This window comes from Orussus abietinus, unplaced genomic scaffold (assembly GCF_000612105.2).
Source record: "Orussus abietinus isolate OABI.00-Male unplaced genomic scaffold, Oabi_2.0 scaffold39, whole genome shotgun sequence".
In the NCBI taxonomy this organism is placed as follows: domain Eukaryota; kingdom Metazoa; phylum Arthropoda; class Insecta; order Hymenoptera; family Orussidae; genus Orussus; species Orussus abietinus.
In genome coordinates, this window is record NW_019394554.1 from 382,680 (window position 1) to 409,194 (window position 26,515).

Consider the following 26,515-nt stretch of genomic DNA (forward strand, 5'->3'; position numbering starts at 1 on the left):
AGTTAACCTGTACACCTTACAATCATCTGACGATGTTTATAAATATGCAAACTTGACATATTCTCTTTAAGACTTGACTAAATCGTTGTTAATGAACGATGTAGAAGGACGAACGTGACCGGCCACATTCCTGTAATGCAGCCTAAATTTATTTTGAAATAATTTGACTAGATTATTTATAGCATAAAATTAAGAAGATTGTAAAATGACAACTAGCCAAAGTGGGCACGATCACTCTCTTGCAATCAGACAAGAGATCCAACGTTTCGAAAGTGTACACCCGTCGATTTATGCTATATACGATTTAATTGATCTCATTTCTGATGCTCATATTGCAAAACAAATCCGAGAGCATGTTGTTGCTATCGAAGGTAAGAAATTCTTGAAGTTCCAAATTAATTTGAATCAATTCCTATTTAATACAGAAATTTGAAAACGTTTTCAGACTCATTCGTTAACAGTCACGAGTGGACATTGGCTAGAGACGTACCAGAGTTACATCTGGGAATTATTGGTTCTTCTGATTCTGGAAAGTCTGCACTGGTACATAGATATCTTACAGGATCATTTATGCACGAAGAATCTCCAGAAGGTGGTCGTTTTAAGAAAGAAGTTTTTATTAACGACCAGAGCTACCTTTTATTAATTAGAGATGAAGGTGGAATACCAGAGTCGCAGGTAAATGTCATTATCTTTAAACATTTCCTTGATAAATACTAAAGCACAAAAAGACCTGTCATTGCATTCAATTTGTATTTGATACTTTTTAGAAAAAAAGGATGGAATTATTACTTTTTATGGATTGTTACAGTTTTTGGCATGGATAGACGCAGTATTATTTGTCTTCAGTTTGGAAAGCGAAGAAAGTTTTTCGGTGGGTTGTAGTTATTACAATCGTATGTGTTCTTTCCGAAATATGTCTGACGTACCAAAAATACTCGTAGGAGTACAAGGTGGGTGAAATTTAGACGGATTATATTTTCATTAAATTTTAAATTATTGTCCTCAAATAATGTTAAATATAAGCATAGAATTGTCATCTTGTACTTACACTAATATCTACCATTACAGATTCAATTAATGATAGTCATCCCCGGGTTGTTAATGACATCAGACCGAGAAAGTTAGCTTGTGATCTTAGATGCCCTTATTATGAAACATGTGCTATATATGGCCTTAATGTTGAACGAGTTTTTCAAGATGGTAGATATTCCGCTTTCGTTAATTGTATTTAGACAGCAAATATAGTGATAATAAAAACAATTAACGTTTTAGTATGTCAACAAATTATCCAAAAGATGTCTGCAAAACATCCCCGACACAATGGACAACACACGGCAGAAAACGAAATAAAATACTCAATGCCCGTAATTACAAAGAGTGTACAGCTACCTACCAAAGATATGGATAGTGGCAGTCTAAAAGTAAATGTAAATTCGCTGTTCTATTGACTCAACTTCTGTGATTAATTACATAAATAACATGTTTAGATTATTCTAACTCTTGTTATTCTCAGCTATCGGAAAAGGAAGACGATATCGTTAAGTCTGCCCACGATAACATAGCTCAAACGGATTTAACGGTGACTAACGATAGTTTCCAATATGTGCAAAATCAGCATGGAGAGTTTCGTTCATCTATCTTAACCCCTACGACTATCAGGTAAGATTTTTAATTATTTCAAACGTAAACGAAGCGAATGTCTTAAAAAAGTAAATATTCGTAGTCTCTCTAAGGTACGTATCATTTATTGAATTTCGTTGCATACTTCATTTCTGTTAAAGAAAATTCCGACGAAAATCCAACTTATTTACTCCTTCAAAAAAAGAAAAATATAACATGGGGGAAATGGGCGTAGGTAGAGAAATTCCTGTTAAGCAAGGATATTTATTTAAAAGAAGTAGCAAGTCTTTGAAAGAGTGGAAAAAGAAATATGTTACCTTGCTAGAAGATGGACGACTGACTTATCATTCAAGTCTACACGTATGTAGCAATTGGTTATATATCGATGATCAGTGATATATTGATGATTGAGTGTAAATATTTAAATTGTGTAAATCTTACGTTCAGGATTATATGAATGATACTAATGGTAAAGAAATATTGCTACAATATGTAACCGTTAAAGTGCCAGGAAAAACTCCTAAAGGGTCCAAATCAACCGCAGCTCAAGGTTCGAACAAGGAACGAATGATAATAATTAAGAAATATAAACCACTACAATGATCATATTTAGTAAGTAAAACCCAATTGTAATTTGCAGAAGATAGTTTTGAATTTTCCATAATTTCATTGGAAAACAAGACTTGGCATTTTGAGGGGAATAGTGCAGAGGACAGGGATAGTTGGATCACTGCGATAGAACAACAAATTTTATCCAGCTTACAAAATAGTGATACTGATAAGAAAAATGAGACCGACACTTTCAAAATGCACTGTATTAAAAACAAAATATCCGGAAATGACGCATGCGTTGATTGTGGAGCCGCGAGTAAGTTCACAGAAATAATATTTATTAATGCTCTCTGTGGTCTATTCACAGTGCAGGCGATCTTATTATTTAAATAACTTTCCAGATCCAGATTGGGCCAGTTTAAATATAGGCGTTTTAATGTGCATCGAGTGTTCTGGAATACACAGAAACTTAGGATCTCATATATCAAAAGTTCGATCATTGGATTTAGATGATTGGTCGTAAGTACTACAAAATGCAACCTGCTGGATTTTTAAACACGCATGCTTCACATTTCGAACGCGCATAACGCTACATTATCGTTAAGCTCCTTCGGTTATTGTTCGTTTATAATATCACAGGGCAGGCCAACTGAGTGTAATGTTAGCTCTTGGTAATGACATAGCTAACAGTGTTTGGGAATATTGTTTAAACGGAAAACAGAAACCAACCGCAGATTCATCCAGAGAAGAGAAGGAACAATGGATCAGGTGGAAGTACGAAGAAAAAGTTTTCCTTCCACCAATTAATCCAAACATCTCTCTGGGGAAGTTATTAATAGATTCGGTTTGCCGGTATGCTCTCCTTTGTTCGAGTTTTCTCGTTTTAAACTGAGTAATAAATACACTAGTCGTGTCTTCCTTTCAGAGGAGATATGAGAGCGTTCACATTGTGTTTGGCTAGATGTACCCACGAAGATATCAACATTTCCGTCAGCGCGGAAGATCTGCGAACACCTCTTCACCTTGCTTGTGCTACAGGGAATCTGGCGATGGCGCAACTTTTAATATGGGTGAGTTCTCCGTACGCAAATATAACGATTGACCCGTTTGACAATCCGCCTTCGTGAACGTTCCCGTGACTCTTTTTAGCATAAAGCTAATCCGCAAAACCTCGATCATGAGGGACGTACGTGCATGTCGTATGTTCGAGCACTCGAGAGGACTCTCGACAATACGTCAGACTCAATGGAAATGCAGAAACTTCTCGAGGTATTGGAACAAGCGAGAATAAGTGGCCACGAAGATGCGGAAACGACCCAGTATTGAACAACTTTGTAAGGTGTTTTAACAGGAGACGCTGGTGAGTCATTTCGACGACACTTGTTATTATGTACTTATACAGAATGCCTCCAAAGGTTTTTGTGTTTATTAAGGGTAGGCACGATCGATTTAACGACGAGTTGATAATCAATCAGCCAAGACTCGCACCGGGTTCAAATCGCGATACCGAGACGTGTTTTTTAAGCAAAGGAACAGCCTTTGGTTTTTATAAAGGTAGATTTTGTTGAGTTGCATAAAATATAGCAAGCATTCGGGTAATCTGATTTGTATGCTTTTATTATTTATATAGACCCGGACATTTTCAATCATTCCACTGTGGATCGGTAGACAACGTCAAATCCAGTTACCAATGGCGTGGAGGAACTAGCACGTCATTAAAAAAACATCCAAGGAGACTTTAAGAATCTTGATTGTCTTATGGTCTTGCTTGTATACGCTTGATCAATACAACTAGACATTTACTGCGTTCTCTTCATCTTAACGTTTCTTGACATCACTTGGATTTGCTTTTTTCTTTTTCTAGACCGCGAGGGTTCCTTCAAACCACTGATAATTTAAAATGACGTAATTTTTAACCCACTGGAAAAGAATTGTAAATGCCTGATTTAATTCTTTTAATAACATTTACAACACTTACATCCCATTCGGGGTGCTTAGAATGGCTGTCTTGTATATGTACTTGTGTTTTGAACATTAGCTAAGACAACGATTACTTATACTTGTTTTGGTATCCAATTCAAATGGGCTTGACATTTGAAACAAAAACATTAACGAAATCGAGTGTGTATTGCCAATAACCAAGAAGTACAAAACACTCACAAATCTAACTATATTTATAGATTGAATGTATTTAAAATATGCTTTTACACTCTTTATGTTAACAAAATATACAGTAGTCTTAAAATGATTGTGTTCACATAATTACAATTCTTCCTCATTAAACACTTAAAAGTGTAAAAAGTGCCCCCCCTCCCAGTTTGGATCTCTGGCTAACTGAACGGAGATGTATGCCTTTAAGTTGGTAGGAGAAGTTCACATCACTGACGATGGAAAACACGCGATTTCCAGTAGAAAATCTTTGCCATTTTGTTTTCATACAATCTGTAGTTCCGGAGATATCAATGAAAATAAATCCTGTAATTTGATTGCTTGATCTAGGAAAGGCAATAACTCTAAAACTACAGGTCGTATCGAAAAACGGTAAAGGAACTTTCGATTCCGAGTCGTCCTGTCTCCCTAGAAAATTTTGTTAATAATCCCACTGCCCGATTAGTTGACTTCAATGTCTAAACAGACGGAAAATATTCAGCGGAGGATCGGCGGTCAGAAAATCCATTGAAACTGCGATTAGAGGAATGTAAGGTTAGGGGATACGTTTTCAAGGAATGACTGTACAGTTTACCTTTTTATGACGTTCAAAAGCTTCGACCTATAATTGTACTTGTTATCCGACGATACACCATTCAAGTAGTCAGCCATACTCGCTTTTCGAAGGTATTAATAAAGTCTCGTTTCTTGTAACAACAAGTTGACTACGACCGGCACGTGACTTGCCTTGTATGGGAGAAAATGCCGTTTGTATAATACGTCCATGTAACAATAGTTATCAAATATATATGTAACAAAAATAAAATATAATTAGTAGTAACGTAAGACATAATACTTGAAGATTATCCGAATTTTAGGATTGGTGAAGCCGGTGACCATACATTCCCTTCGAGGCTTAGTAAACGCAATACCAATCTGGAAGACGGTATTAACACCTTTATCGACACTGGTGCAATGATCGTCGCGATAACAATTGAATGCTAATTAAAATCTGCAGAACATATTGTGATTGTTAATAATTGTCCAACTCTCACGTACTTGTGTACGCGTGAAATAAAATTGCAATGACGATAAGCGCGTGAAAGTCCCCGAAAGTGGATGCATTCGAATGAGAAAATCCAAGGAATGCATCCTTGTCGATCGTACCCCACTCGGGAATGCTTCGAGTTTTCTCCATCATCCAGAAGAACCCCTTCATTCGAAGTTGCTTCTTCAGCTCCGCGCCAACTTCTTCTCGAATGCGTTGGTTGTAAGTGTTTAACCACCGGCGCTGCAACATGCAGGAGAGATAATATATATTATTCTCATTTAAATCAGAAAAAATTATTCACGAATAATATGAGCTGTTCCCTGCTTTAAGTAGTATCCGATTAAAGCCAACGAGCAAATTTTTGTTCGTGCACAAATTGCAACATACGTAAAAACACATACATGCGCCGGACTCAACATATTGACATCTATCAACTTGGGCTCGTAAGGGACCAACGTTGCATCCCTGAATTTTAGGAACTTCTGCCCTCCTCTTTGCTGTAAAAGGAATACCAACGCTGTCAGATTTCGTCGATTTGCGGACAGGTTTCCAAGTGATTCATATGAAAATGAAGTGTATACCGAATTGTCTGCCTGCACCACCTCGAGTACGTTCTCGAGTCGAACGCCGTATTCGCTCTCTTTGTAGTATCCCGGTTCGTTTGAAAAGAAATATCCCGGTTTCATCCGAACGGCACTGCAGCCAGAGGACACCGACCTCTCCCCTAAATAAGACACGCTGATGGGTGCTGAAAGAAAAGGTAAAAAGGTATTAAGAAAGTTACAAGTCAGAATTTAACGAATGTACGTAAAACGATGCCACCTACGTTCATGGACCGACAGAAAGTGACCGATCCCGTGGCCTGTCCCGTGCAAGTAATCCAAGCCGACACTCCAAAGTGGTCCTCTGGCGAGGGTATCCAGCTGATCCGTTCTGAGGTTACTCGGAAAGATCAAGGAAGCCAATTGAATAGAACCGATCAATACCCTGGTATACGCTTCCTTTTCTTCGCGAGTCGGTTTTCCGAAATGCAGCGTACGGGTCACGTCTGTGGTGCCGTCTGGAAAATCAGACCGTTAATATCGTTGCGTTCCCTTTCTGCTCTCTCTCGGCTTCCCTATCTCATTATTCGTAACATTTCTTCATCGTACCGAGATACTGTCCTCCGGAATCGACCACGAGGGTAGAAGCAGACCCAATCGGTACAGAAGTTGTATTTTTCGGTTCGTAATGCGGAAGGGCCGCGTGTGCTCCATAGCCCGCTATGGTGGGAAAGGCGATACCTCTGTTGAGGTCTTGTTCGAGTCGAAATTCGTTGGCCACTCGAGCCACCTGCAACTCGTCCCATCCCTCGGACCCGAGATAAATTTGTTCTTCCATGTAAGCAAGAAAGTCGCACATAGCTACCGCATCTCTCACGTGAGCCCGTCTCATGCCAACGATCTCGACCTCGTTTTTCTCGGCTCGCAACGCAATTACTGGCGACGCTTTTGCCAGTCGTCTCTCGGGAAGAATCTGCAAGAAACGTTTTACTTACTTGGCGGGAATTCGCGGGAATTCGCACGATGGGCCGTTAAATCGAACTCTCGGGGATTCTCTGGTCTCCAACTAAGAGAACGCGAACAAAGAAGGTGGAAGGAAGGCCCTCCGTGGCCGGTGGGGCCGCGGGCGCCAAGGCGTCCTGCGTCCCCGGCTAGAATGGCTCACAGGAGGTGGTGCGCCTTCCCAACGTTCTCCGACCAATAATTAAGCCGCCGGAAGGGCTCCGAGGGGGCACAAGAAGTACACGAAATCGTTGGCGCAGCGGTATAATAATAGACCCCCGGCCGGGCGCGATCGCGAGCTGCGTCTACGGAGGCGTGTCAGCTCGTCACGCGGGGATCAAGCTAAGCTCAAGAAGCTCTTCGGGGTCAGGGTAACATGGACGCAAGGGTGTAACTAAACCTAGGATTATCTCGTTTAAATCTTTTCGTCCACCTGGCATTTGTCCGCTCGTCTCCCTTTCTCGCAACGCCTGCAAGGTGATCGATCTCCTGCCCAAGAAAGTATTTTCATTTTCCATATCGGGAATTGAAATGTGTGTGTAACGTAAACGGCTAGGTAAAAAGAAAAGGAAAGAACGACATACAGAGGTGAAGATAGCCTGGGATGCTCCTTGCACATGACCGCAGGACGACGGCAGCCAGACGGTGCTCCAAGCTTGCGACGTCGTCCTTAAATCGTCCCAGAAAGCGGTGTAGTTATGCCACCTTGGACAGAGGATTTATTCTTCGTTATTACCGTAATAATAAGAGCGAGTACGTCTTTGTCCTTATCTCCACTCACTTGACGCAATCCGCATGGAAGCACGAGTCCATCTTTAAGTGCACGTCAACGGGGCGCAGAACTTTGTGACGCGGTGCATAGAGATGGACGGAGCCGTGAGTCACAATGGCGTAGGCCCTGAGCACAGGAGTATTCGGAAGATCGTAGCCACGTATATTAAGTAACCAAGCGATCTCATCCAGGGCCGTGACCACTAGGGCATCCGCTGACACCAATTCCATCTCCATCCTGATACGCTTGATCTTCTCCTGCCAAGGCCTACCTGCGTACTCCTCCTTCAAAGGGTAAGCGCCATGAGGGTTGTAATTGGGTCGATCCACCTGCCAGATCAAGTCCACCAGGTTGTTATGGACCGCGACCAATCTTACGGTTGAATTCGCTGGACACGAACACGATCGTTAGTGGGATCGGCACTGCGATTTCGGAACCGTATGGGCGTGCAACCCGACTAAATTCCTAGTGCCTTTTCCCAAGCCCCGATTATTGCGTTTCCTCCTCTAATTGCGTCGTTAAATTTACGAGTGCATCACACAGTTCGGTAGCCTCAATTACCCAATTCCTGTTCCCAAGCCGACCAAACGAACGCCGGCACCAGGGTAGGATCTGCGCCTATCCTGACTCCCTTTTGATGTCGGAACTCGTACTTGAGCCACTCCGTTATCGATGGTACCTGGCGATTAGCAAGAAAGTTAATTTCAAGCGTACGTAAAATCCTATTATAATCCGCACTACGCAATAACAATGTACATAAACCAGCGTACCAATGTTAACCCTCTTCTTGAAAACGAAATATCGCAACTTTATCGGATAACCATTTCCTAAATCTATTCGTTTTATTTTTTAAATAAGAAACCACTCAGAATGCCTTTCTTCCCTGCTCCTCGCACTTTGTACAAGGAGTGAACGATCATCGATGACCGAGAGCCTGACAAAGTCAAGCTCTGCAGTCGCCCTCACGCTCAGGAAGAAAGGCTATACCTCTTCATCGTGGTTGCGTTCGCTCTACTATTGGGTAGAGAGAATGTGAAGATATACTACAGAAATGATCCTGTGAAGTATGATCTTAACTAAACTCTGCTCCGACCGGCTAGATATACCGTTTCCGCGACGACTTCGCATGCGAGAAAGCGGAGCGGTTAGGCCGCCATCTATGCAGCGAACGACGATACTAAACCCGAAGAGCATCGCGGCAGGAGAGCGAGGCAAGCGTGGTTTAGTGAAACAGAGGATATTGTGTGTTCTCTCTCTGACTTATAGTTAGAATATAATGTCGCTTGGTCTCCCTCATGGCCAACAATCGGATTGGAGAGACCGACTTTACAGTTGCGTCATTTATACTTGATGTCTAATACATCGCGCACGTCGGACATTATCCAATGTAAAAATCAGGTTGAACGTTATCATTTATACGTAATTTTACGCTTCAAAGTAAGAACGGTAAATTATAATTACTTGCACAACATAACGGACAATAGTGCAAAAATAATTTGTAGTATTTTGCGTCCGGAAGAAGTAACGTTTCGGCTTACGTTCTCATGACCTGACTTCATTAACATCCACTTGCAGTCGAGTTGCTGATCTGCTTGAATATAGTATCTTCCATCCGTCCATAGGGCAGCTTTATCGACGGTTACAACGACTTCACCGGCACTTCCGTAAAATCCCGTAAGAAATTCCCTCCTCATGTCACGAGGATCAACGGTCTCGCTCTAACAAGAAAAAAGCATTCGTCAGTTTTAGTTTTCGTTTATTTAATGAAGTCTTCATGCTTTTCATACGGTTAATTTCCAATTGGAGATAATTCATTGAAATGGTTTTTCTTAAACTCAGCGCTAATTTTCAACAGTCTTTATATTTCTTTCTATGTATACTTTTGATTAGAGGTAAGAAAGGTATTAGCACCCAATTCCAATTCGTCAAACAATTAACCAAAGTATCGTACGAAAGTACCTCTACGGAGCCCATTTCAACGCGTTTTATGGACCCTTTAGTCTGAAAAAGTAAATTAATTTGCTACAATTTGACACAATCGTAAGGAAGAGAATTGACTTTTATTTTTCAATATCATGGAAGGAAGATAACGACTGGAACGAAGGCACTCAATTTATATAATTAATTTACTTAAAGTAAGTACCTGATGATCATCGTCAGAAGTGACAATGTAGCCGTCTAAAGGTGGCCCTTGAATAGCAGCGACGCGCACCATTTCGGATCTCAATTGTCTTAACCTTAACGAAGTATCCTGCCTGTCGGCAGGTTGATCATCCACGTGAAGGGCGGCCGGACAATTGGATCGCTTGGCCCCATTGTAATTAAGAGGAACTTCTATCACACCACGAGTATCGTGACTGGAGACTAAACCTTAAATGAAAGTAAACAAAGTTGTGTAAAGAAACTGATATCAACATTTTCATTTATTATACATCTGCGCAATTTAAACGTAAAAAAAAAATATTGCAAAAAGGAAGTGGAGGCGCCGGGTATCGATCCCGGTACCTCTCGCATGCTAAGCGAGCGCTCTACCATCTGAGCTACGCCCCCGATGGAAGACCTTGCTAAAAAGCCTAACATATACGAAGGATTAATAGTCGATTCGTTTACTTTGTAATAATTATCACGATGTTTGTGACTTTACTTTTCATAGTTCTCGAATGATCCTTTCTCCGAAATTTCTTCTCCCTTATTCTTGGACGCATTAAGTTCTCGCCGGACTGAACGTACTCCGTTAAGACGTTGATTGACCGAACATACGCGAACACACGTCCTCATGCAGTCGTCAGGTCCCACATGGTCCGCGAGGCGTCCCATGGGAATCTAGAGGGTGTGCTGAGTGGTGTACCCGTAGTAGGTGAACATAGCAGTCACAGAGGTGAACCGTTCCGTACCGGTTCATCCGCTTCGCCTCGCGTGTTTGCCGAAGCATGCGTAAACCTATTTACCGAGGGACGGTAGTTTACGTTCCAATTTTTTTCTCCTTCTAAACAGGATGACGAATGAATGCGTGGTAATAATTCACTATTAGATGAGCATATCGCGACGGCTACACACACTCGTGGTAATGATATGCAACGGACGAAGAGGTGGAAGGCACGAAATCCCTCGATACGTACCCTTCTTCTTCGTCGCTATCCGTCTATGCATATCGTTTCTTTCGGTTCTCAAATGCACGGTGTACAGTAGTTGAATGCGTCGTGTCTCGACATCTAAATTACTCGGTTTATTTCGACGCATTGTAACTTGACTGTACAAATACGATGGACAAACGGGAGCGAGAAGGTCGCACAGTCGTTCCGTGGCAACAACCCACAGTAATCTACTTGAACGTTCCCCAGGACTTTCTCCGCCTCACCCTCTCCTGCTTACGGCCCTCCGTCGATGTTCGCGAGGAAACGAATTTTTGAATAATAATCATCCACAGCGACAACGACTGTGGCTCATTGACGCCGAAGCGTGCGTCTTCGGGGGGTTTTACCCTTCGGCGTTACTGCGGTCGTCGGTTCGCCACTCACTTTGGCGGCTCGAGGCGACCAGGACACCAGAATGGAACGGGAGCGTCACATCTCGGGGACTCCGCATGGGGCTCCATAAATCGGATCAACCCAATCATCCTGTACAGTCAATGTGGATTCGCGATCTTTCCCTGGCCTGTTACCCGTTTAACTTTCACCTAAAAGCTAGCATTACTTTCGTGTCTTAGATCTAAAACGTGAACCTTTTTCCCGTTATACGGAAAAACATTTAATACGCGTTCCTAGGACGAAGAGTTTCTATAGTAAGTGGAAGAAAAAGTAGTATTTCGAATATACAGGTGGAGTTACGAGTCGGTGATCGAAATTGCTAGGTTCCGTCGAGCACCCGAGCTTGACCACGAGAAGGACGGCAGTGTCGGAGGTATTGCATTTTTTGTGATATGCTTCCGGGTCGTGGTAGTCGCTGGAACATCTATTCGCCACTCATTTTCGGGTCTTGCAACGATTAGGCTGACACGAGTACTACGAGAAGCGGACTGAGCGTGAATTGGCATCACCGATAAAAACGAGTGCTAACTCGTGACGTGGTACTTCTTCGCGCTCGCGCAAGCATGACAATGATTGGGAGACAAGCTGCTCGTAGTAATTGTAAATATCGATCGCACCTTTTAAGGTGTAACGACATCTTGAAATAAGGAAAAACGACACATAGAGGAAAAGGACAGCAAGAGATGATCGAGATGCTGCAACAGTGGACCACGTCTCGAGATGATCTTCGACGTCCATCTACCAGGGTGTCATACGAGAGTAGCAGGTGTAATTTCATCCGTCGCCCCTGGACCAGTTTTAATCCCTTCTTTTGCTGCGTTCCCTTTCCCTTATACTCCCTGCCTTTTCCTCTCCATTCGTCTCACCGTCTCTTCATCCGAATTAAACCTCTCGTTGACCCCCTTTGCCGCCTCTTCACGTAAGATGTCTCGATCCTCCAATATTTCCACTAAAGGAGGAGGCTGCACCTTTCCGTCTCGACTCCGGGAAGAGCGACTCGTCTCATCGGTCTTCGCCGTCACCCCGTGGAATCCTTATCGAATACATTTCATTCAGGAAAGTGCGCTCAATCGACGAGGGGCGAAGCGATACGTGCGCTCGAGATAGTAGAAGCGGAGAAACTACCCTCTTCTCGACTCGATCTCTCGAGCCGGAAACGACTCTCCTCGAGGGTTCTCTCGTTAGGAGTGCCGACGCAACCCGGTGCGCCTCGAGGCTCTATGCAACATCGGGGTTGCCTCACTCCGAAAGGTGGTTCTCGCGTGAACCTTATCTTAAAATCTTCAACCTTTGTTTATTCGGCTTTTCGGCTTCGAACCTATATCGCGCGTACCTGGTTTTTCACGCCGATAAATCGAATTTACCGACGAAGCATCAGCGGCGGCATCGGCCGGCGCCAGAGCAAAGAGAGAAAGAAACATGGTTCCGAGGCGGAGTCGCGGGAGCACGTATGCACCGGGGTGTCGCAACCAGCTGGTGCTCCATGCAGCCCTGTTCGCAGTGAGACGCGAGGCTGCTCAAGTGGCCAGCCGGCCGGTACAAGGCGGGGACGCCCGTGTCTCCAGGCGCGTCCGCGCCGAAGGCGGCGCCGCAAAAAAGGAGGGCCGGCGTTTTTCTCGGCTCCTTCCGAGAGGTGAAGCGTCGCGGATACCCGCCAGCGGAGCAGGTTCGCATCGCCCCGAGGAGGCGGCCGCCGCGGCCGAAACCGCGTCGGTGCCCCCGCCCGGCCTCCGGCCGAGGAGGGATTAAGGGAACGGCGGGCAAACTCGGCGCGCTTCGGACCATCGATGGATCGGGGGGTTGCGAGGGCGGGGCACTGAAAACCGATGAGACGAGGAGGTCTTCCATGGCCTACCTCCTGATCAGGAACGCAGGATCATTGCCGGGTCGTCCCGCGATAATTAGATCGCAACTCGGCCACTCGAAGGGACAGTTCTCATAATTTCTTTTTCGGGATTCGCGTCCCTTTTGCTTCGCGAGAACTCGACGTACCCGGAACCACGTTCCCGTTGTGGTGCTTTCCTGATACACCGCAGCTAAGCGTTCGGAAGGGTTAACCCAGTCGGACGCGCAGCAGCGAGGAAAGGCGGTTGAACGTTACTTTCGATTTCTTCCAGGCCATTGAAACGCGACTCTGGCATTCGTCGAATTCGCGAACGACTCGTCTATTCGATCCTATCTCTGGCCGATTTCTCTTTCTCTTCTTGGCGATACGAGAAGACTCGCTCAGCTGCTTCGTCCGATCCTTCTTACTTATCACGTTCCCTGGGGCGTATGCGCCCCACGCTGAACTTTCCGTTCAAGCCATTTGGTATTATCATTGTAAAACGAAGAATTTTTTTAAAATTCATTATTCAGTCAATTATGGGCATCTTAATGGTATTGCTGATACGCTCATTTGATTGTGGGGCGTATACGTCCCACGCGGCCTGAACGTAAAGTCTTAAAAAAATGGTCTGGCAGGGAACGTGTTAACGAAGGAATTGAATCTTGCCTCGACGGATATTCATGGGCGTTAGCTATCGGAAGCCCATCGACGGTCGACCCCCGATAAGAGAGTATCGTTGTCAAGAATCGAGAATCGGAATTCCCGATTGGTTCTTGGAGCGGGCTGACATACGGGACTAGAGGTTTCGCGCCGGTCAGACCGAGACTCGCGGAAACGTCCGAGCATCGCGTGGTTCTCCTAATGCCTCATTTCCATACACGCGGAATGGCCTCGAGACGGCTTAACCAATTAGCTTAATGCCTTAACCCTAACGCGCCTACCGCGTTCCGCGCTCCGCGCGCCTTCCGCGTGCTTTCCGCGTATATAGAAATGAGACATTACGTCTTCTCCGCACTTGGAAGGCTACAACCGGCGACTCGTTATTCCGACGAACGTTAAGGTGAAGTGAAACACGTCGAGGAACTTGATCGACGTCAATAAAGAAGATTTCTCTAAATGCCCACGTTGCCGACGTTCGTTTTTATATTGACAGCTGGGTCGAATTATATTGGGTATTGTACCAAATGGCATACTCCACCTGTCGTTTTCGTACAATAAATATCAAGAAATCGAAGTAAAACTCCAGAAATCCTCTGGATTCATGCTTTCTGGGGCCCTAATTCGCTGCAGAGGGACACCCTGCGCCATCTGTGATTTCCAGGTTAATTAAATTTTCCCTCCGAGATCTCGTATTCCCATCGTTTTAGCATAGAAGCGCATACAACACTTTTTTTGCCGTTATCCCGTTCAAATGCGAGTTTATCGATTACCAGAGTGTTTTAAATTGTCGTAAAATTGTCCTGACCCTTTCGTTTCTCATATCAGAGCCTTCGATAATTGTATATTCATAGAAATATGAGAGCTCGACGCCATTTTGGTTCTGGTCTGAGCTAAGTTAAAAAATCTTTTCCAAAAATCCAAATTTTAAATGCGTCAGGACAATTCTTAGATGATCAGGAGTGACGTGTCAAAGTTTCGGACAGTTTGGTCTAAGACCCTTAAAAAAAAGTGTTGTATTCGAATCGACTGATTTGAAGGGCGTTTCACTTCACCTTAACGATTAAAGAGAAGAAAGATTCAATTATTAATTACGACAAAGAAGAGGAGACGACTCGCTCCACTCGGAAGGCAGAGCCACGGACGAACTCGAGTCGTGGCCACGTGCTCTCGAGCGACGGACGAGGCGTCGAGTCGATCGATCGAACTCGCAGCGATATCGCGAAGAGCGCTCGAAACGACCAGCTAGTGGAAACTCGACCGGAAACGGAGCAGGCGAGCAGCGGCCCGAGGAGGTGCGAGCGTTTTTCGACGCCACTCGCCTCGGCCTCGCTAATGCCACGCGGACACTCTTTGCCCAGGCCGGTGCCATTTTTCCCCTCAGAGCGACTAGTCGATACGGGCTTGCTTTGTATTTATTGGAAAACAAGGGCGGTTTGCTATCAGGAAAGCACGAAAGTAGCGGGGGTGGCTACCGTACCCTTCGGAGGGAGGTTCGCGTTGCACCCTCCTCTCTCTGGACTGACCTCGCCCAACCCTGCCGGTAGGTATCGATCGCCGAATCGGGGGTTCTCCGGTGGGTCGGGAAGCACGAATTCGCGGAAGATTCGGACGAATCGTACGCGGTCGGCCTGCTTTCGTAAGAAAGGCCCTGCTCGTCGAAAAACGGGTTGCACGATTGTCCGAACGTTTAAGGTGAAGTAAAACACGTCCAGGAACTCGATCAACGTCGATAAAGACGATTTTTCTAAATGCCTACGTTGCCGACGTTCGTTTTTATATTGACAGCGTCGAATTATATTGTGTATTGTACCAAATGGCATATTCCAACTGTCGTTTTCGTACAATAACTACGAAGAAATCGAAGTAAAACTCCAGAAATCCTCTGGATTCATGCCTTCTGGGCCCTAATTGACTGCGGAGGGACCCCCTGCGCCATCTGTGATTTCCAGGCCAATTAAATTTTCACTCCGAGACCTCGTATTACCATCGTTTTAGCAAAGAAGCGCATACAACACTTTTTTTGCCTTTATCCCGTTCAAATGCGAGTTTATCGATTACCAGAGTGTTCTAAATTGTCGTAAAATTGTCCTGACCCTTTCGATTCTCATATCAGGGTCTTTGATAATTATATACTGATCGAAATATGAGAGCTCGACGCCATTTTGGTTCTGATTTGGGCTGAGTTAAAAAATTGTTTTGAAAAATCCACATTTTTAATGTGTCAGGACAATTCTTAGCTGATCAGGAGTGGTGTGTCAAATTTTTGGACAGTTTGGCCTAATACCCTTAAAAAAAAGTGTTGTATTCGAATCGACTGATTTGAAGGACGTTTCGTATCGCGTTTCGTTCCGCGAACGCAGCCGAGAACGGACATCGAGGATACGGTGAAACGACAGCAAACGGCCGCAAAACGGCCGCTCCGACACGCGAGGGTTCGGTTTAGACGCGCGGAGCACCGTCAAAGATTAAACGACGAGGCAGGAGGTAGCCTACGCGGGTCGGCGGGATATTAGAGAAGCATCAACATTGCAGGAGTTCATTTGGTGTAACCGAACGAGCCGTTATTGCGGATTTCTACGATTCGCGAGCACCCCGGTTGGACGGGGACGGGCGAGAGACGAGGGATCGCCGGGGAAATCGAACGGCTCGTGTCGGGAAGTAATGGGTTAGAACAGACGAGCTATCCGAGTATCGGGATCGTAGGAAGCGCGGGCTAGCTCCGAGTGTCGCCCCTGGCCGGACTTGGCTCCAAAGTCTGGTTTCGCGATCGAACCGTTATCGCGCGTTACGAACGCGGCAACGTTGCGATACGGGAAGGGAAAAGTGGCGACGCGTCGTGGCGGTAAAACACGTTGGAACGGAACTAAGAAAATATAGGATTTTCTAGGTTTTCTCCAGCGTTTCCCGTTGCGTTAGCCGGCAACCGCCCACGATCCCGCGGCTCGGGGCCTTCGTTAAACAAGGACCAGGGTAGTGCGCCGGAACTCAGGGAAACAGAAGAAGGCAGAGATATTTCGCGAAAACCATACGTTTGCGTCCGCAAGCGACGACGACGACACCTGCGACATGCTCACCTGATACGCGGCGCGACATTTAGTATTAAAAAAAGGTGGTTCGGTCCAAATCTCCTTGGAGGAACCTTGCTCGAAGAGACGGCCGGAGGAGAGGCGTAAAGGTCGCGCTCCTACAGGAATTCTGAATTCCGATCCCGGGCTCTCGGGCGCGTCTCCACGCGATCGGGAGCATTCCGCGTCCTCGACTATCTCCCCGATTAGCGCGTAAACGCGTACTTCCAGTGGGAAGTAACGACCTAGCGACGACTCGCGTGGCAACTTACGCGACGACCGCGTCTCTCCCTTTCGGACTCGCCACGGACGAGCGGAAGAAAGGAAGTTCTCTCTTAACCGCGGACACTCGGTCGCGGTAGCGGTAGCGTGGTGACGACAATAGCCATTTTTTCTTTACAGATATCGGATAAGTGACAGCGGGGAGGAGTAGGAGCGCAGGAAATCCAGGACGCGTCGGATTCCGGGGAGGGCAGGCCGGACCTCGAGAGGACGACTAATTAGGGTGGAACAATAGAGAAGGAGAATTTTCACTAGGGCCACATCAGCGCCAGGAGGTCGAAGCGTGGGAGTGGTACCGCGCGTCGACTCTACGGCGGCCGCGAAATCGAACGACGGCCCCGGATTCGGGAACGCTCGAGACCCTTTCGCGTCCCACGGGGGCGACGTTGGCTTCCCCAAAGGGAAGTCCGGTGTGCGCGGGCGAGCGTCGATCGAGAATCGAACGAGGGGGCGATTACGGCGGTTCATAAGACGGTGAATAACGAGCCGCATTCGAATCTTCAACGGTAGCGAGACCGCTCGCACCAGACCCAACCCAGGAGAAACCTTTTCTTTAGCGTCAACGTCTTCTCGAGGCCTTGCGCGAGTCGGGACGACTTTTAATCTCCGTCGTTCGCGAATCTCCCCCCCTATCAAAGACGACTTCCGCAGGCCTCCATCGCGAAGTAAGATCCGTGGGTTCAAGGCTAGCGTCCCGGTTTTTCGAAATCCGGAGAAGCTCGGAAGACGGGGGACGCCGACGAGGAACAAAGGGCCTAAGGGGCAGTGCGTGGTCTTACCAAGGCACCAGTCCTTGCAGGGAGTGTTCGAAGGGCCCGCGGGTTCCACACGCACCACGGTTCCACGGCACCAGGAGCAGCGGAGTCGGCCGCCTGACGCCTCGAGACGCGGACCACGGATCGGATCGGTCCGGTACGGTCCGGTTAGGCCGCACGCACTGCCGGACGGACGCGGGTTATCGGGGAAGCATGATCCGGCCCGTTCCCTCCTTTGCTCGTTTTTCGGCCCGACTCGCCGAAGGCCCCGAACGCGCGACGCGGGCTCGACCGAACGGCCGAGGCCACGCCTCGAATGCCAATGGAAATCCAAAGGCCGACGAGGGGAAAGAAAAGTGACCGCCGAGTCGGTCAGTGCGAACAAAGGTTGTCGACGACTTTCCGCAGTGGAGGCTACTTTAAAAAGCGAGACGCGAACGGGTCGGGTGCGCCGGTGAGTCGCCCGGTCGACGCGATCGGCTGCGCACGACCCGTGCAACGAGGACGATGCGTGCGACGCGCACATTACGTTGGCCGATCCACACACGCGTTACTAGGGTTGCATGACCGGGATCGGTCCGGCTCGATGGGCGGCTCACGCGAAAGGAAGCAGGACACCGGTGCTTTTTCGTCGACGATCCCCCACGAGCCGACCGAGGTGGACGCAAAGCGCCAAACGGCCGACGGACGCGGAAATGCCGAAGAAAGAAAAAAACACGCGACGCGACAGGAGAACACGCGGTACAAGGGGTTCCCTTCGGAAGCCTGGAAAGGCCCCCGTTTCGTGTCGAGGAGGCGGAGAAGAGGCGAGACGAGAGCGGCCACGGTCCCTACTTTGCTTTCCACTTTGTAGCTCCTGGCAGGTGCCGCCACCTCGGCAGGCTGATATAGACGCAAGTGCGGGGAAAAATTCAACGGAGGCAGGGCGTCCTCCACATCCACCGGGGTCGGATCGACGCAACGGGCGCCTCGAAAGTCCGCAGCGATAACGGCGCTCGCGTCGCAAGAGAGAAGACTCCTTCCTCCTCTCTTCTTTCCGCTATGGCAACTCCAGTGGTCCCGCTTAGGGATCGCTAGACCGCGTCTGGACAATGGCGCTGAGAACGCCGAGCAGGGGGCCGACCAGGGCACCAGAACCTCCGGACAAGGCTCCGCGGAGTTCCATCGACGCGGCCCGTTCTTTTAGGGGCGACTCGGGCGGTAGACGCCCGGTCGACGCCCGGTCGACGCGGCTCGAACGTCGGCCGATTCTTTTCGTCGAAGCGAGTGACGCCGTCGGATTAGGCGGCCGGGCTTAAGGATTAGGGCGAAAGAGGATCAAGGAAGTGTTGCTGAACAAAGAGCACGCTCTGACCTCTCCCACGCGAGCCCCGCACGAGCCCCGCACGGGACTGGGCGGAGTGATATCGACGGGGAGGCGTCTCCTCGTGCTCCTAAATCGCTGATCCGGCTCTCGAGACCGGGACTCCGAAACCCGTTAAGAGGAGACCGACCCTCCACCCCTCGGTTCGAACCGAGGGCGCGGCGCGGATACGGTCCGCGGGTGACCGAGCGCGGTCTTCGGAGGTCCCGAGCCGAATTCTCAGGTGTTGCCCCCCCTCGAACCAAATTTCGGGCCCATGGGTCGGGGCGTGACGCTTCGGTCGATTCCGGGATGACTTCCGGCTAACGGAAAGTGACGTCGCCTGGAAACGACTCGCGTGCCAAAAGTGGCGGGGATCGGCTCGTTTCGACCAAGTTCGACGGATTCGTTAATCGACGTGACACGGCACGCGCGATCGCGAGGGAGGGGTCAGTGGGCGCTCGTAGCACCGGAGATATCCGTCCGTTGTTGGTAAACCGCGGTTTAGAACCACCGGGAGAACACGCGGCGCCAAGAGGTGGCGACCGAGCTAAGCTCGCTTAGGCTAACCGGGAGGATGCCTCTGAACGCTCTACCGGCTACCGGGTACCTCTCGAGAAGATTTCTCTCTCCGGCGACTCACTCGGATCTTATTTTTAGAGCGCAGGGAAATTCTTTAACCGAATCGATATGCCCGGATTAATTCAATTTCGACCGAATCCTGTGCCGTTCCTTTCGCAATAATTAATAAACGAGGACAGGTGCCGCGAGTCATCGTCTCGAGCAACGTCTTCGCTCTTCTGGTATGCGTCGGAAGAAGATCCGTTAGTACGTGTCCCAAGACCGTCGACCTCGAGAAAAGGGTCCTTCCAAGGAAAGAAGAGACACTCGTTGCGACCCTCCACCCGAGAAGCTGCACCCGTTCTTCGTTGCGATTTCGCTCAGAAGAGTTTCGTTTGGAGAACGATTCGCAACGTTCGGCCAAAATCCCAAAACCCCCTCTGCCGCGGTCTAGCTAGTTTATAAACACTTCCTGCCGTCTCCGATATAGTCGCCCTGCCGTTAATTCGAGGCGGTCCACCGCGGGGGGACGAGTCTTCTTAACCGTTTGAGTCCTAGGGGGTATTGAAAAAACACTGTCGAAGAATCCCGAACAGCGCAACCGCGCTTTCTCTAAATGAGTACGAGAAGACCCAAGCAGCGCAATAGCGCTTTGTTTATTTTATGTCGATGAATTCCACTCGGCGCGATAGCGTTTCTTGAATTGTAAGATGTATTATTTACACCCTTGCGTTACGATTTAAATTCCAATAGCGCGTGCCATAAACAACAAAAGTGTCGGTCATACGTCGGCCCATTTCACGGTTTGGCTGAACGTAACTTCTCATACGGTTTGTTTACATTTGGCCCGATTGACATACCACGTCTCTCACACGTTTTGTTTACGTTTGGCCTGATTGATTTGCCACGTCTCTCACACGATATTGTAAGTTAAGAGGTTGAAAGAAGGAGCTGTGTAATGTACTTGGGTCAGTGAATCTGAGCGACTTTGACAATCGGTGACGCACCGTCAGTTGTCCACAACGCTCGAAATGTGCTGGGTTTTCTCGACATAAAATCTGAACAGCGCGATCGCGCTGCCTAGGACTCAAACGGTTAACCGCTGCGGACTATTTATACGCCACGGAGTATAAATTACTCCGGTTGGTACATTTACTAAAACCTGCGTTGGTTCTCACGAATCGCAGAATCCAATTTATCTCTTTCTCTGGTTCCCGGAGATACCCGCGGCACCCCGGGCGAGTTTTTTCTCTCCCCTTTCCCATTACCTCGCGAGCTTTCGTGCGCCACCGCAACAAAGTTAATCGCGTCCGAGAGACACGGGGGGTAATTCATCGCTCCGCTCCGGCCAATAAGGGACTTGAGAAAGGAAAGGGATCGACGTCGACTCGGTAGCGGTCCGAGCGCGCGCCTGGGCGTTCGTTGACGGGAGGGAAGATCGCGAGGCGACCAGGGGCGCAGTGGCGAAATCGATAACCGATACTCGACGGCGCCATCCCCGGGGCATCCGAGACGCCGACTAGTGGCGACCCGCGACCGACTGGCCCCTGCCGGTCGCGCCGGTCGCACCGGTCGACGGATTCGGCGAGCGGACCAGGCGCGCGGCTGCCCCGCGCTCCCCGTCGACCTCCGTGGTGGCATGGACGCCTGCTACGCGTGGTGGCCTCTTTTCCGATAATTTACCACTCATTAACATAAACTCGACGCGTGCCGGAGTGTCGGGAGCCAGGAGACGGCCGGCAAAGTCGAGTCGCATCCTGGCTCCTTCGCGCACTGCGGCCCTGCTCGGGGTTTGCTCTTATTTTCCAATATCACTGCGTTCATCCTCGCGAACTCCCGTCCCCGCTCCTACTTTTTCGGACCGATTCGAGATATCTCCAGGTAGCGACGCTGGCTCGAGTGTCGCAAGCCGCAATTTTCCATCCAAGTTCGGCTCGTTCTCGCTTCATCGAATCGCTGTCGTGGTTCTCTTTCGAGAACGTCGACGAAAGGGACGATCTCCCTCTCTGAGCGCATGCTCGCGTCGGAGAAATCTCGAAAAGGTTTCGGCCATTGTTACCGAGCGAGCGCGACCTCGACGTGACCCGAGGCATTACGGGTATCCTCGCGTTCGAATCGTTTAAAAATATCCCGTCGCGACATTGACACGCTCCCGAAATATCGCAGAGGACCCCCTATCGTTCACTGACGTCGGGGGAAAAAAATGGTCCTACTTGTACCGCCTGCGATTTGGTGCACGCCTTAAGGTGAAGTGAAACATCCTTCAAATCAGTCGATTCGAATACAACACTTTTTTTTTAAGGGTATTAGGCCAAACTGTCCAAAACTTTAACACACCACTCCTGATCAGCTAAGAATTGTCCTGACACATTAAAAATGTGGATTTTTCAAAAAAATTTTTTAACTCAGCCCAAATCAGAACCAAAATGGCGTCGAGCTCTCATATTTCGATCAGTATATAATTATCAATGGCCCTGATATGAGAATCGAAAGGGTCAGGACAATTTTACGACAATTTATAACACTCTGGTAATCGATACACTCGCATCTGAACGGGATAAAGGCAAAAAAGTGTTGTATGCGCTTCTTTGCTAAAACGATGGTAATACGGGGTCTCGGAGTGAAAATTTAATTGGCCTGGAAATCACAGATGGCGCAGGGGGTCCCTCCGCAGTCAATTAGGGCCCAGAAGGCATGAATCCAGAGGATTTCTGGAGTTTTACTTCGATTTCTTCGTAATTATTGTACGAAAACGACAGGTGGAATATGCCATTTGGTACAATACACAATATAATTCGACACAGCTGTCAATATAAAAACGAACGTCGGCAACGTAGGCATTTAGAAAAATCGTCTTTATCGACGTTGATCAAGTTCCTCGACGTGTTTCACTTCACCTTAATGCACACAACGACGCGGTCGACCCACGACAAGGACCCTTTGTATCGTATCAATAGAGCTCTCGTCGCGACGGACAACGACCGTTCCATAGATTTAATTATCCCCGATTTACCGGAAGGTTACAATAAAGGCAATTCTTTCCAACGAATCGACCATTTCCGCATTCCGTCCTTGATACCGCGGACACCGGGTAATTTCTTATTAACGAGAATAAGGCCATAACGCGACACGAATGGAATTCTCGAGCAGACCGCGATTCTCGAGGATACGAAAGTATCGTTTCTAGTTAGGTTATGTCCCTCTCGGTGAGGTGGTCCACTCGGTCCATTGCTTCGATTAAATGACGAATCCGCATCGCGGGAAAAAGAGATCTCGTCGCCGATGTGATCCTCCCCGATCCCACGACGATCATCCCTGCTTTCTAATTGCTCGCAAGTAGGGATGCATTCGCGGGGCGTTATGAAAAGCTGACTTTCGATTTTTACGGTTAAACGATTCGATTCGTTCGATTTACGATCGCTTCGCATAAGATTTTCTACGACCTCGGCTCAGTCGATAGGAAAATGGAACCGAATGTCAATGGACGAGCGAATGAACGTTTACATGTATGGTACACGAGCTTCGTACCAATGGTGCACTTACGGTGGGAAACCGGAGAAATTACTCGGGTCATCCTGAGTGCGTAGGAATAACTCGAAACACACGCGAGCTTATAAGTGATATTTATAGTTCAACCCAGCGGACCCTCTTGTACATTCCCCCGTAGATGACGGTAAGATTCTGGCCGATCTTCTCTCCGTGCGTTTGAGAATTACGTCCAAATCATCCGACGCAAATGTAAACGTTCCAAAGTAGGGGAGTATTGGTAAATTTGTCTTGAGAGTCAAATCTAATACTGCTTTCCACCGTGCGTAGCGGTATGCTCCAAATATAAAGTGTTTCTACGCGTTGCAATTGGCCTACTGCGTTTCCAAAAATGTAACTCGCGGGCCAACAGGAGACCGGTTCGAATGCAGATTCGATCGATCGGATGTAGATTTATTGTATTTGCGTTGAAGAGAACATCTCCCCGTGCACCTGTTTCTATCACGTACTGGGCCTACATTCGCGAACGGCACAAACAACGGGCGCATACAAATATTCCAATTTTTATCAATCAGAACGTTTGGGAGTAGTCGCACCGGGATTCGCAATTGCCGATGCGAAAGAGCTGACTTCGGCATCGGACCCGAGAACGCGCGATGTAGCCAAACGCGGCTACTGGTACATTTCCAAAATTTTCTCCCTTAGAATGAATAACGTTTCGGTGTACCGGGAGATAACTTCTGCCTAGCAGGTTGTGCAATTTCTTTACGTAGTATACAAAACCCAAGCGAAACGACGCCGAATTAATTTTTCTCTTGAAAAGGAAGAGCGTTATAACATCGCTCTCTTCTTTAATCAGAAGTCTCCTTCGACGAGAGTTTTCGCGAATACCGCAATAAACGCAAAAAACGTCGAGTAATCTCTTGAATGTTGAAACCGGCCAGTGACTCGATCGACATCGAAATGATTCTACCGTGACGTGACAAAGTGCACGTCGTAACCAAATTTTTTCGATGTGCACGTAATGCATTTCGGTTCCCATTTAACGGCTGATAATTATTTACGGTTTCGATCTTTATACCTCACGTCATCCTACGTTTCGAGACGTCGAGTCGATGAAATGGGCTGAACAGAAATGACGGACGAAGAAGAGGACGAGCAGATGCTAGGCGTGGAATAAATAAGTCGGTCGGGTTGGTTTACGCGAACGTGCGTGGGCACGCGAAACGTTCCGTCGAGCGCCACGGAAGTGTAGGTTCCCGTGCAAACCTCACCCACGCGAATTTTCGACAGGGATGGGCTCTAGAAATTTACTCGAGACTATACGAAGACGTTACACAGAGGAGAACGGACAAAATAACGCGTCGGCGAGAGACCGAACCTCGTCGGCCAAGAATTACGATTGCAATACGAGTACGACGACGATCGCCAAAGAATTCGGAAAATGCCCTTTATATTTTACTCAACGACTAAATCAACGCGAAGCTGTTTTTCTGCACGTCTTGTCTTCAAAATGAAGCAAGGGGAATCGGAGTACGACGAGTTTCGGTAAAAAAAGAACGATCGAACGAATCTTAGGGTTTAAATATAGCGGATTCCAGAAACGACGCGTAACGTCTAGAATGAATTTTCTACGTATCGGTCGGCGGCACATGCCCTTCCCGAAAACCTGACGAGCGCGTTCGCGTAACTCGACCCGGTTTGCAAAAATAGCATGACGCATCGTTGCGTGACACGCGACGGTCGGGGACGGAGACGACCTCGCGAAGGGCCGAAGGGTTCGCACGAATCGAAGTCCAGCCGGACATTTTGGCCGCCCACCGGGATAATTCCGAGCCAGCTCGATTCCACGGATCGATACGCATTCGGCGAATACAGATTTTCGCCGCCAGGGACGATTGCGACGATTGCCGATTACGCCAAAGGACTCGTTCGGTTTCGGGTCGGACACTTTCCCCGGCGGACATCGGGTTCTGGATTCGGTAGTCGCGAGTCGCGTAGCTTTAAAAATCCATTAGTCCGAGATCCAGGACCACGTCGGCGTCCTCGGCGTACAAAGTTTCACCGGGTAAACGAAGTCTCACGGGCACTTTTGTCCGCGGACGGAGCAGCTAGCTCGGCGTCGCGGAAATCGCGCGGTTCCGATTCGTCCTCCCATTAGCTTCGGTTTACGAGGCGTACGCCCAAGCGGACGCGAGAAGAGAACGGCACGGTTCGTAACGGTCGGCAGGATGCGACATTGAACTTAACTCGGTAATAACTCTCGGCCACGGCCAATTCGAAGGCAGAGGTCGCCACCTGGGGAACAACGGGAAGGACGCACCAGAGGAAACGACGATTTGCGATATCTCGGAAGGCCAAACGAAACGAACGGATCGAGTCGTCGCAGATATTTTACCTTATCGATGATTCGCCGATCGTCGGCCGACGTTGACGGGGCTTCGTGGCGCCCGGAGGTCACGAGTCGGTCGCGTCCCCGTGTTGCCCCTCCCGCGGACTGGACCGTACTGCCGCATTCCGTTGCGCGGGTCGGTTTATAAACAAAGGCGTCCGATCGAGCTCAAAGACCGGCCCCGTAAAGGGCAAATCGTCTCCGCTCCTCCCGAACGGTCTGGCATTGTCTCGACAGGCGTCGGAACGCCAGGTCGTGCCATGTCAGGAAGAACGTAATCCCCGACGGACTTCGAACTCACCTACGAGACAAGCGGCGACCAGCACCCCGAGCGTCGCCATTTCGGGTCCCTTCTCGATCTCCGTTTCGACTCCAAGAGCGTTCGACCTATCCGAAGAGGACGGGACCCACCGGAGGCGACTTCCTCGAGGGTCGTCTTCCGGGAAGGAGGGGCAGGAGGCGGCGCTCGATCCAACCGGCCGGGTGCGGGGAGCGGACCGGAGGAGAGACCGTCGATCCGCCGATCGGGGCGGCGTTACGCGGGCGTCGCGCGTCGGAACGTGTCTGGTCGGCCGGGAAGGTCGGCGAGTTACCGGGGCGAACTCTTGGAGCTCCGGGCCGACTCCCTCCACGGGCCGAGGCCGCGGCGTCACCGCGACCGTCACCGCGACCCTCGCCGCGACCCTCGCCGCGACCCTCGCCGCGGCCGTCACCGTTGCCCTCGGGACCCTACCCACGTCGGTATTTTTACTTGTGGCGCGACCGGAGCGTACTCGAATCGTTGCCTTTTTCGAGCCGGCGACCGTCTCGGCGCTCCTTTCGGTGTCGACGAATCCTCCGGAGAATCGTTCTTCCTGCGTTGACCCGGCTCCTCGTGCCCGTCCTCCAGCCGCGCCATCCGAACCAGGCCTCCTGAATTGGCAGTCA

The 26,515-nt window shown here is 48.6% G+C and overlaps 2 protein-coding genes and 2 non-coding genes across 13 annotated transcripts; 1 reads left to right on the forward strand and 3 right to left on the reverse strand.

Moving 5' to 3' along the window:
- The first annotated feature begins 3 nt into the window (after nt 1-3).
- Nucleotides 4-5,339, forward strand: LOC105697678 (centaurin-gamma-1A). 6 transcript variants are annotated; one of them, XR_001103868.1, is made up of 14 exons: nt 206-371; nt 446-678; nt 812-953; nt 1,072-1,203; nt 1,276-1,430; nt 1,517-1,662; nt 1,785-1,983; nt 2,071-2,173; nt 2,264-2,491; nt 2,577-2,694; nt 2,815-3,027; nt 3,101-3,245; nt 3,325-3,729; nt 5,202-5,276. XR_001103868.1 is itself a non-coding variant. In XM_012421234.1 (14 exons), the coding sequence occupies exons 1-13, from the start codon at nt 206-208 to the stop codon at nt 3,499-3,501; spliced, it is 2,157 nt and encodes a 718-aa protein (XP_012276657.1). In that variant the 3' UTR covers nt 3,502-3,535; nt 5,202-5,339. The 6 variants fall into 6 exon arrangements, 5 of the variants coding, with proteins under 5 accessions (XP_023288451.1, XP_012276657.1, XP_012276655.1 ...); XM_012421234.1 differs by having other exon boundaries at nt 3,325-3,535; nt 5,202-5,339; XM_012421232.2 differs by lacking the exon at nt 5,202-5,276 and having other exon boundaries at nt 3,325-3,535; nt 3,609-4,420.
- On the reverse strand, nt 4,349-26,167 carry LOC105697677 (xaa-Pro aminopeptidase ApepP). Of its 5 annotated transcripts, none has more exons than XM_012421228.2 (12): nt 25,890-26,166; nt 9,834-10,060; nt 9,650-9,691; nt 9,229-9,408; nt 8,252-8,369; nt 7,700-8,078; nt 7,503-7,623; nt 6,526-6,889; nt 6,201-6,434; nt 5,956-6,122; nt 5,776-5,871; nt 4,349-5,614 (listed from the first exon to the last, which is right to left on the reverse strand). In XM_012421228.2, exons 1-12 carry the CDS (start codon nt 25,927-25,929, stop codon nt 5,375-5,377), a joined length of 2,208 nt encoding a protein of 735 aa, XP_012276651.1. In that variant the 5' UTR covers nt 25,930-26,166; the 3' UTR covers nt 4,349-5,374. The 5 variants fall into 5 exon arrangements, with proteins under 5 accessions (XP_012276651.1, XP_012276653.1, XP_023288449.1 ...); XM_012421230.1 differs by lacking the exon at nt 25,890-26,166 and adding an exon at nt 25,595-25,699; XM_023432681.1 differs by lacking the exon at nt 25,890-26,166 and adding an exon at nt 17,832-17,899.
- LOC111674012 lies at nt 8,551-8,764 on the reverse strand. The gene has a single exon (XR_002762221.1). It is a non-coding gene; the product is annotated as a small nucleolar RNA U3 (small nucleolar RNA).
- On the reverse strand, nt 10,168-10,240 carry Trnaa-agc. Its single transcript has one exon. It is a non-coding gene; the product is annotated as a tRNA-Ala (tRNA).
- Nucleotides 26,168-26,515: the final 348 nt, after the last annotated feature.